An 11,779-nucleotide genomic window follows, 5' to 3' on the forward strand; every position below is an offset into this window, starting at 1 on the left:
TTAAATCACAAAAGAGAGCTAGACCACCATTTTCTTCAGTAAAATTGTTCATCTAGATATTGGTTTTACAGAAAAAAATATAATAACTTTGGGAAGATTTCGATTCTAAGAGCATGCAAATGAAGTTGAAATGTTTGAATCATTCTGAACACACAGATAAGATGGGTCATCCTGAATGTTAAGCCAGTGATTGCTCTCAAGTTCAGCCCACGACTTCTCGGGTGATCAATCATGACATTTGTAATGTCCTCATCATCGGTATGTACCCAATCCGATGAAATAAGCATATGATCCTAATTTTCATTAACATGAGATCTAAGAGACAAGGTACCCAAAATTATCTTATCAGGTATCAGAACGTCGGCTCCAGGGGCACGTTCACCTCAATTCGGGAGATTTGTGCCATCGCCTTCACAGCCTTTCTCATCACGCACCTGACGGAAAAGGAAGTGAACAAAATGGAAAGGAATATGGATGGGAGAAAAATGGGAAGTTTGGGAAAGGTACCCTTGAAGAGGGCATACAACGTATACAACACGTACAAAAGCTCATAGCTCCTTACCACAACGGGTTATGAACAACAGAATACTTTGAAGGTTCAGGTTTCTGTAGTCAATTTCACTTAGTAAGTGTTTACCAAATATTTGGAAACGCAGTTGCGCATAAACTGGGCAGTTACATATAAGATGATAAGAAGTTCCATAATCGGATTCACAACCATCACAGACAAAGGATTCAACACGTTGAATATTTGCCATGTGATAGTTGAGTCGGCAGTGACCTGTCAAGGCCTTGACTAAGACACTGCAATTCTGTTTAGACAGATTAGCTAAATAGTTAGCTACTACCGGAGATGGCTCTCGGATATACAATTTTGTTTGTCGACATGAATCCAAACTACTCCAATACTGTTTGTGCTGAGTGGAAGCCCAAGAGCTAATCAAACGCTTCACCCAACACTTAGATATTGGAATAGCTGGCTCAGGACCAAAAAAGTCTTGTGATGCTCCAGTGCGAGCTAACTCATCAGCCAATTCGTTTCCAGCTATGGAAGAATGGCCAGGTACCCATATAAGGTGCAATGTATTAACTGAATTCAGTTCCTCTATTTGAGTTCGACATGCGATTACTAACTTCGACCTTGAGTTGGCCGAAGCGAGGGCTTTGATAGCTGCTTGACTATCTGAACAGAAGTATATTACTTTGCCCATTATGTGTTTCTGCAGTGCGGATTGCACTCCACACATAATGGCAAATATTTCCGCTTGAAAGACAGTGCAGTGTGTACCCACCCAGTGAGTGTGACTGTTCCAATCTTAGCTCACGCGAGTAGACACCTGCACCCGCTCTACCTTCGAAGAGGGAGCCGTCAGTATAACAAACAATGCTGTCCGACATACTCCTCTCCAATTAGCCAGATGTCCACTCATCCCGCGAGGGGAATTGTGTTGAAAATGTCCTATAAGGGAAACTACTAGCGAATGTGAGATCACTTGGAGCAAGGACTGTTCTGTCCCAATCAACCATGAGTTGTAACAACGAAGTGTGTGTAGAACTGCGGTTTACAGGATTCTCTTCCATGAAACCGAGAACCCATAATCGGTAAGTACAAGAAAGTGCTTCTTGTTTGAGATGTATGTGTAGTGGGACAACGTCGAGAAGAACCTCGAGAGCAGCCGTGGGAGTCGAAGAGAACGCACCAGTCATTGCCATTAGGCACATCCTTTGAAGATGGCCTAATTTAGACTGAATTGTCCTCACTTCACCCTTTTGCCACCACACAAGACATCCATAAGCCAAAATTGGTCGTACAACTGTTGTGTAAATCCATTTGATATATTTAGGTTTAAGACCCCAAGTTTTACCAAAAGTTCGTCGGCATTGACCGAAAGCCATACACGCCTTTTTGACTCTGAACTCCGGCGATATGAAAAAAGTGGCAGTGTTCCAGAAAAAACACTCCAATTCCTAAAACAATCTAGGTAATAAATAGTGTTATAATAACGATTGAAATTGAATTCCAAAACAAATCTCAACCCTTTCAGGACGGATGGGTCATATATGCCCAGCGTTTTAGATTGTCTATTAAATCACAAAAGAGAGCTAGACCACCATTTTCTTCAGTAAAATTGTTCATCTAGATATTGGTTTTACAGAAAAAAATATAATAACTTTGGGAAGATTTCGATTCTAAGAGCATGCAAATGAAGTTGAAATGTTTGAATCATTCTGAACACACAGATAAGATGGGTCATCCTGAACGTTAAGCCAGTGATTGCTCTCAAGTTCAGCCCACGACTTCTCGGGTGATCAATCATGACATTTGTAATGTCCTCATCATCGGTATGTACCCAATCCGATGAAATAAGCATATGATCCTAATTTTCATTAACATGAGATCTAAGAGACAAGGTACCCAAAATTATCTTGAGTCAACATCAAGCTGCACAATGACTATGCCTTTTTTGTAGGGCCTTAGAAGCACTGGGTTCACGGACTTGAATGATTAAGTAGTTCAAACATTACGACTTCCAGGACGTTTTTTAAAACCTAAAAGTTTTGTATAACCTAAGTCGAGTCAAGTACGAAACACTGAAGGCGACCTTACTGTTGAGGTCGAAATACGTATCTGTCAAGGTACAATCAAGTGGTGGAATTAAATGGGAAGGTACAAACTCGTCTTATGACAAGTAAAGACATTCCATTAAAAAGCTCAACATATTTTTTTTAACTAAAAAGTCTGTAGTAGCTTGTACAAATAACAATTGTCATATCAACCCAATGGACCTAATGGGATATTATATCATACATCATTCATAATTTGGTTAATTGGATAAATCGAATGATCCGAACTCCAAAATGATAATTGATCTATAATACATTCATTCTTCTATGAGTCGCTTATGAAAAGGCCATTGACTGAGACATCAGAGTGACCGAGAAAATATGTTTAGTATGGCATCATTGGATTCCACGAGTCAATATCAAAATAAAATTTCAATGAAGAATTAGAAATTTTGAGAGATGAGCCAGCTCTAGATTATTTATTAGAGAAAAAATAGAAATTTTCCATAATAGAATTGGAAATTGCCAATAAAGAAATCAGGGTATGAGTATTAAATAAATATAGAATTACTGCAAATAATGCAAAATTTCCTAAACAGTTGAAAATTTTCCACAAAACAATAATAAATTAGCACTTGTAAAAGCAAAAATTGCAATTATGTATTTAAAAAAATCACCAATAAAGAAATTAAAAAATATAGGGATATTTTGGAAAATTTCTAAACCATTACAAATTTTTCTCGAAATTTTTATAACATATTCGCGAGTCCGCATTTTTTGGTATCCTCCTGATGCATCGAAGGTATGCGAGTTCTAGATAACCTAATACCTGATACACATTACAACATGATAACATCATAAAAATCTTCGAAATAATGAAAATTTATAATTTCCATGCTGGGTTTTAGTTTGATTTTGAATCAGTTGAAATTGTCCATCTTCAAAATTGATCGGATTAACCATATGTTTTAGTTACATAGGTTTTTTTTTTAATTTTTGTGCTTGAAAAAAAACCACGTGGTCAAAGGGGGGGGGGGGGTCTGCCAAATGACCACGATAGACCACATGGGGGGAGGGGGGGTTGAAAATCTTCAAAAATATGACCACGTGGTTTCTGGATGGCCCCTTATACCTAATAAGTCTCTAACCTTTCGAAATAACCGCATTTTTTTTTGTTCCGCGTGTGGAACTAAACTGCTTCGTAAAAACATGTATTAAGAGAGAAGCGCTACATGTGTCTCGTATATTGCAGCCTGAGAACATCTGCAAAATTCAGAATTGTTTTGCTTTGTTATGTATCATCTTCTCCCGTAATACAACGCAGGAGTGACATCAACACAAGATTTCGTTACAATCGCCTCCCTCGCTTCGTGTTGCTTGCCGAATTTGTTTCCTCACTACCACTGGCTGCTTGTGAAGCAAACAAGAGAACGAGGCATGCATGGTTTGCTCATCTTCAGTGGATTACAAGCCCTGGCTGTGCATTATTTGTAGTTTCTCGGCCAATCACGACTAGCAACTACGATGGGTACAGTCATTCAAGCTAAGCTAACATCTAATTAATTTTTGAAAAATTATTTGATGTGATTATTGTCTGCCTCCTATATTCAATGGAAAATATCTTCTTTACGGATTTTTTTTTTTGTTTTTGCCCCTACCCGACAGCTTATCTGACTGGCTTTATGTTACCCGATGGATTTTGCGCACGACTTGACTTCAGCGAGGCAGCACAAGGCACATTGCTTTCTTATTTTTCAAACACACAATATATGCATGCACTCTTGTTCATAGAATTTCCTGGCATACAATCCGTCATTCTCAGTTCAATGTTTCAGATGTTCGTTTCAAAATCTAGTTGGACGGAAGAGATGCTACCACCTTGCAATGTTCAAGAAGAGTTTTATTATCAATTCAGTGCAAAACCGAATTATAGTCGCTATCGAAATTGGATTTTTCTCACAATCCATACGTTAAACCTAACTTTGGAAGTGGTGCGCTGTTTTCATTTGGTGATGTGCTACACAGCGCACTACTTCCGAAATTAGGTTTAACGTATGGATTGTGAGAAAAATCCAATTTCGATAGCGGCTATAATTCGGTTTTCTACTGAATTTATAATATATGGAACAAGACTAAATTCTGTCGGTATGTTATCATCACTGACAACCGGACATCGAACCCACCATCTACTGTGCAGCGTATTGTAGCCACCAGACCATCGGAGGATCCTTTGCATTTATTCCGTTTCCCATCCACGCTACATTGCAATAGTGTGTGTACCATTTCTATTTACCTTATGCATTATGTCCCTATGCCAGATCGCTATGCCGGTTCTGGCACATGAGTGTGTTCTCGGTTACGTTAGTATCGGTCAATGTGCAGTTTTATTTTTATGGTTATATTCGCACGAAAAAGAAAACAAACCGCAAAAACAAGTCCGTCGTTGGCAAATCTCAGCTTATTATACGTCCGACTCTGAAGCTACTTCTGTCGAAACAACTGCCGGTAGTAGTATCGTAGTGACAAAGATTTGATATTTTCTTATCAGGTTTCAACTAGCTATAATAAAGTGGTGAGTATTTTTTTTATTTCTCAGTAATGCAAAATATATGCAAATCCACATTTACTTTTTGATTAATTGCCACCATATTTCAGAATAATATCAGATCAGATAAATTATTCTAATATTAAATCTGATTTCCACTTTCTTTACAATCAATCAGACATGTCGATGGACCTCGATCGTGACAGCCATCAGCCTGATAGTGATGCCATGGGTGTACCAAAAATTGAGTCGCAAGCCGCTGCTGTTACCTTGAAGCAGTGCAAGAAGCTGTCGAATGCCGCCCAGGATCAATACATCAAGCTGCGAGGCCCCGACTCCACTGGATCACCATATTCTGCCAAGCTGCGGTGCGGAGATGCATTTTGGAAATTACATGGCGAAGGAAGCTTAGTGACTATTGGATCGAACTATTTGGCTCGAGTGTCCATCGAAACCATCCCTGAGTTGGAAGATGCAAGTGATTTCGATTCAGCGAAGGAGCTACTGTTGACGCATTTGCAAATCGGCAAGGTGTTTTTGGATGAACTCGAGAACGAAACCACCCATGCCACTGATTGTTTAAAAACGCAACTACAAAATCTGGCAGTCGACTCTACTATGAATAAGAACAGTGCCGTTTGTTTGCTGGAGTTATGGCGAATTGCTGAAAAACATAATTTCAAATTATCCGCGGAGCTCGTTGCCGAAACCAACACGAACGAACTCATTCATAGCAATCAACTGAAGGTGTCTATAGAAGAATACGTGAATACACATCGAAAGCTGCAAACAAGAAATCCATTTCTGAAAGGTGTCAAATGGGTTCGCAATTTGTTTACTAAAGTTAATATATTGGAGGAATCTTTGAAAACAGTTACTCAAAACTACAAAAATGGACTATTGAAGATATGCAATTCCCATCTGAGAGAAAAAATATCTGAATTTGAACCACATCGTTGCTTTTTACTTAGAAAAGACGATATCAAACTTTTCAGTGATTTAGAATGCACCATTAGTGATCAAATGTTTTGTGAAGTGTTGCCAAAAATAGAAACAAAATTTGCGAAACAAGTTGCTGCTATCAAAAAGGTGGATTATTACGAATCCCTCCCTCTGGTGAACGGTGTCTATTTCCATATCTGTAAAAGTATGATAGAAATTATGAAACGTATCGAAATGGAGCTCAATGTGCAGGATATTCTAGAGTATGAAAATGAATGGAAGATATATCGGCTTAATGACAATCAAGTCACGTCTAAAATCGCAAAATGTTTAGTCAAACAACTTGAGATGCTGGCCAGTTTCGCGAACCATTACGAACCTGGAAAGCCCACCGTGAAACAATGCTATCCATATGATTTTCAAAGTGACATATTTAAGCAATCGAAATTTAACAACAATGATTTCTTCATATGGTTCTGCCTAGTGGATGCCACTGTGATGAGCGTTTTTCAAGAAAATACCGAAAAAAGCTCGCTCATCTTAGATTTGTTCTACAAATGTGTATCATCGAAGCAGTCTCTAATCAAATCCCAAGAGTCTATCCGCATGGTTGCCCATAACACGATTGACTATGTGGTTCAGGTTGAGCAATCTGGCAACAATGATAGAGAGGTGGACATTCTGCAAAAGCAGATTGCTTCCATTGGACTGGATTTCACCAGTTCTGGCTCGACGTTCACTCGGTACCGAGATATTACGGATGTTTTCAGATACTACTGGGAGCGAATAAACGAAGTCATACCCAAACTGTCAACCAAACTGGAGGGGAACCATCTGATGCAACAAGTTGAAGAGATCACAAACAAACTTTCAATTATTGCATCACAAACACTTGACAAAAACGCACCTTCGGATGACGTGACAAAATTTTTCCGAATTTATAACGATCTTTTTACGGACCTAGAAGATATGAATTTTGAATGGTATGTTCGAATTGATGATTCGAGCATCAAAAGAGCAGCAATTTCAAGTCTGATAATCCAAGAAGTTGACAACAGATTAACTAATACTGATAATGCATGTTATCAGGTCAAGAAAGGAGAGAATGATCGATTTGTAAAGATGTTCACTGCCGACAGTATACCAAAACACTATCAAATAGAAGTATTCAAAACACTGTTGGACGAAATCAATCGAAGTTTACAGAAACAAGAATGGGCAAACGGTGAGAAGCTTACGATCAGTGTTCAGATCAATGTTACAGGTCTCTTAATCAATGCCATCCGAAGCTCTCTGCTGTACCTGAAAGAGCAACCCGATTATATCGACTTTGAGACATTCTATGACGAATCTGTTAAACCGTTCAGCAGTGTAATTGATAAAAGTGATTCCCTCGAGAACTTCACCAAACGCGTAGAGTTGGTCAAGGAATCATTCTGGTACATTCGCAACCAGACAGCCATTGGAATTGACAAGGCTTTGGAGTTGAGCAAAACGCAAAACTCTTTCAATGAAAATCTGCTTAGCACGGCATTCAGACGATATAATGAGCAGTTTAAGGAATATATGACGGCTCATAGCAAAATAAGCGTTGAGGATAAAATAAAGCGAATTGTATTAGATGTTCGGAGCAACGCCAAACCAATGCTTACCTCTAAATGGACGACAACATTCAAACTAAGCGTTCTTCCAACCGTTCTAGCAGGATTGGGAGCGGTGTGGTCACTCATGGTCTCGAATGATGTTGCCAGTACTGGTAAGTACTTGAAACCGCATACCATTCAAGTTCTCAGCATTCTTAGGCTACTGAGCGTTGATGTGCAAACTATTGGAATTGACAAACATTTGGCCCAGATAATGACCGGTCAAGGTAAGTCGCTGGTTCTAGCACTGATCGCCGCTGTACTGGCATTGTTCAATCATGATGTTGTGATTGCATGCTACAGTAGCTATCTAGCCGAACGAGATGAAGATGACTTCACAGCTTTTTTCCAAGCATTTTCAATCGATTTGAAAATAAGGTACGAACAATTCGATAAAATGTTGTTAGATGGAGTGGAAAATCTTCACCTGCAAGCCAATAAATATCTCAGCAAATACATGGGAGTTTCAAACAGAACTGAAAGATCTAACGTGCTCATCGATTTCCAGAAGACTGTGCTTTTGTTTGATGAAGTTGATGTCTTCTTCTCGGATACATTCTATGGATCTTCCTTTCACCCAATATACACACCATTAGTTGGCGGTCTCGGAAGAATTCAGCAACGTATATGGGAGTTAGTGCAGTTGAATGCCGATGCAGAAGCCATTGAAAACAAGATTTTCTCCTTCTTGGCCACTTCCAATAATTCTGCTATAATAAAATTAAAAAAATTTTTGAGTCGACCGAGAAGATATTCCATTTTTGATGTGGAAAAGGAACGCGAAATCCAATACACAAATAAAGAACTGTTCAATGAGCATCTGGAGCAAATGATACACACAGCCATAGACATTCATCACCTTCCATTTGCCGATGATTGGTTTCGTGACTTTAGACTGGATTCCAATGGAAATATTACGGTGAAGGATAAGTGTGGAATATATTCGTCAACTTTGTATCGCGACTATTACAACACATTCGCGTATTTCAAATTGCGAAAAAGAAACTTTATCCAAACTGCGAATGGTACGGACAACTTCGGGTATCTATGCATTACTTTTGCTTCATTTTCGTACGCCAAATTCCCGGAAAGGTATCCTCTAATATTAGGCGTCACAGGAACACTTGATGGAATGAGTGAGTACGAGAAGGATGCCATCGAAAACCATTACAACATTCGGCGCAGCTCCATCATGCCTTCTTTCTTCGGCAACTCCAACCTTAAATTTAATCAACAGGAAGACTTCCAATATCACAGAACCGTGGACTTTTGGATGAAAGCCATATTTTCCAGAGTTAACGCAATCATCAGCGCCGATCGTTCCGTGATCGTATTTTTTGAAAACGATTTCGGAATCGCTGAATTCAAACAGCTCTACCAATCGCAGCTGGATCGGCTGCACGAAATTACCATCAATACAGATGCCGACACACGAGATCGCTACATCGCCGAGGCGGGCCTGAGCCGAACAATTACTTTGGCATCACGCGAGATGGGCCGGGGAGTCGACTACAAGTCCTCCTTGGCCGTGGAGAAAAACGGCGGGATCCACGTCATCCAGACGTTCTTCTCCCTGGACAATAAAGAGGAAACACAAATCAGGGGTCGCACGGCTCGGAAGGACAATCGCGGGTCCTATGAATTAATCGTTTGCCGTCATGATCTCGTGCGAATGGAACTGGAGTACAGTCAATTTAATGATGAAATCAATTATGAAGCACTACAAAAAAATAGACAATATTTAATAGTCAGAAAAAGCTGGAAAAAGATGAAGCAACTGGACAACGCCAATGCAAAGCACCAAATATCGGTTCAATTCTGGCGAAGCAAAAAATGATTTTGGCAAAACCGCTCCCATGAGTCAAGGAATCGCAAATTTATCCACCCGACCTAGACAAATTTGGTTTGCTATATTTGCAGAGAATAACCGAGATGCTCTAAAAAAAAATCTGTTTAAATGGAAATGAGTTAACGTTTCCTTTGTCACCAACTCACGTACGGACTGACCGATTTGCAATCGTTTTAATTTGTTTGATTTGTTTTGGGCCACACAGTTTTTAGGTATTACATATCGAAAAGGACAGGCATTTTTTCCTGGGATAGTTTGAAAACACGACAAAGCAGAAAATCGATAAGTTGGAAAGAAACCAAGAAGGATCGTACGTAGATCGATCTTATAAGCGGCACGACGTTGCCTAACTTTGTAATCGCAAAACAAAAAATATGTGCCAAATTGTGCAGGGCATGATCCGATGGAATTAGTAATAATAACCCTAATGGCACCCACAATAAAAAGAAATCTGAACATATAATCATATAGAAATACATTCAAAAATATATGACGCATAGTACAGTTCAATGTAAATGAAGTATGAATTGAGTTATAAAGAACAACCCGCATAATTAAAAACCATCTGCAGTACAGTTTTTATTATTCACATAACATATGTAATATTGTTACTATCAATATCACTGTCAGTTTAAAGTTCAGGTGGGGGACAAAAGGTCGAAAGGACAAAAGGTCGAAAGGATGAAAAGTCGAAGGTGAAAAGGTCGAAGGACAAGAAGGTAGAAAAAATGACAGGAGGTTGAAGGAAAAAAAAGTTGGAAGAAATAACTGGGTCAAATGGTCGAAAGGACAAAAGATCAAAATGACAGTAGCTCGAAACTCGAAAGAAAGCCATATGATTAAAATAAGGAAAAAAACAACAATAAAATTGATTCATGTGAAACATAAATAAATACAAATTTGCTAAACCCGAACGAAAACTCGACTAAAAAAAGGAAAAATTCAAGAATGAAAATCAAGTTAAACACAAATAAATATAAATGTGCAAAACAATGGTCGATTAATACTCGACGTTTTTCCTTTATAATTTTGACCTTAAATTTATCACATCTCACCGTTAGCCCATCGATCTTTTAACCTTCGACCTTTTGTTCTACAACCGTTCTAGCTTTTCTTTCTTTTGACGATTCGTCGAATCGACCTTATATTTTTTACTTCGACCATTTGAAGCTTCGACCTTTTGACCCTTCGACCTTTCATCCTTTCGACCTTTTGACTCATATTTTTGACGTTTTGTCCTTCGACCTTTTGACACATCAATCCTTTGTTCTTTCGACCTTTTGACCTTCGACCTTTTGTCCTAAAGTCCTATGTTCTATTATTTCACAGCATCTTGTTTCTCTATTAGTTTTGCATCTTCACTCCTTTGAGAAAAAGTACGATAATAAACTGTAAATGAATAATAACTATTTTAACACCAATACAAAATATAGCAATGGAATAATTGGGTTTTCTCTGAAGTTACTTTTATTTCGTAGCGATATCACTGTTGGTTCAAAATTCGGGCTAGGGACAAAAGGTCGAAAGAGGACAAAAATCCAACAACACGACTTTCGCCCACGGTACGGCACCACCCAAGTCACATTTTAAGTTTTATTCCTCTCTTTGAACGGTTTTCAAGATCAAATTATAAGAACTCACAATAAAACCCACTACCATACGACGACCTTGTGATGACCACTATAAGAGTAAGATATGACCAAATTGCCCACTCTTGATAACCTTTTTTTTTTTTTTTTTTTTTTTCTTTTTCTTTTGCTAATTATCTAATACATGCATTCATCTCTTAGACTAGGTGTTCCGTGTTTTCTTAACACTATCATCCTTATTTGCTATGTTACGCTTTTAGTTATTATTAATACATTTCAATTGCCTCTGGCAGTTAGAATTTTTTCCTCTGGTTGAATTGAACCATGTAGGAATTACAATGTTTTCAACTTAAACTAAACTTAACCTATTTTATACTAAGGGTACAAGGAGTTAATCGTTGCAATAGAAGATTGCAACGATTTTTGTCTAAAATTGGAAATTATTTTGTTGGACATTTGTTGCAATGTCTCAATATTAGAAATTCTATGAAGTTCATTGGTACTATACCACGGAGGCAACTTCAGAATCATTTTCAAAATTTTATTTTGAATCCTCTGGAGTGCCTTCTTTCTGGTATTGCAGCAACTAGTCCATATTGGCACAGCATACAACATGGCTGGTCTAAAAATTTGTTTGTAAATCAAA

General features: G+C 38.4%; 1 protein-coding gene across 1 annotated transcript; it reads left to right on the plus strand.

Moving 5' to 3' along the window:
• The first annotated feature begins 4,754 nt into the window (after window positions 1-4,754).
• LOC134218145 (uncharacterized) lies at window positions 4,755-10,550 on the plus strand. The gene is made up of 2 exons (XM_062697023.1): window positions 4,755-5,137; window positions 5,289-10,550. Exon 2 carries the CDS (start codon window positions 5,291-5,293, stop codon window positions 9,530-9,532), a length of 4,242 nt encoding a protein of 1,413 aa, XP_062553007.1. The 5' UTR covers window positions 4,755-5,137; window positions 5,289-5,290; the 3' UTR covers window positions 9,533-10,550.
• Window positions 10,551-11,779: the final 1,229 nt, after the last annotated feature.

This window comes from Armigeres subalbatus, chromosome 2, assembly GCF_024139115.2.
Source record: "Armigeres subalbatus isolate Guangzhou_Male chromosome 2, GZ_Asu_2, whole genome shotgun sequence".
Taxonomy (NCBI): Eukaryota; Metazoa; Arthropoda; class Insecta; order Diptera; family Culicidae; genus Armigeres; species Armigeres subalbatus.

What these genes read in the sequence shown, in the direction of transcription:
- LOC134218145 (XM_062697023.1), top strand. Translation starts at nt 5,291, where the DNA reads ATGTCGATGGACCTCGATCGTGACAGCCATCAGCCTGATAGTGATGCC.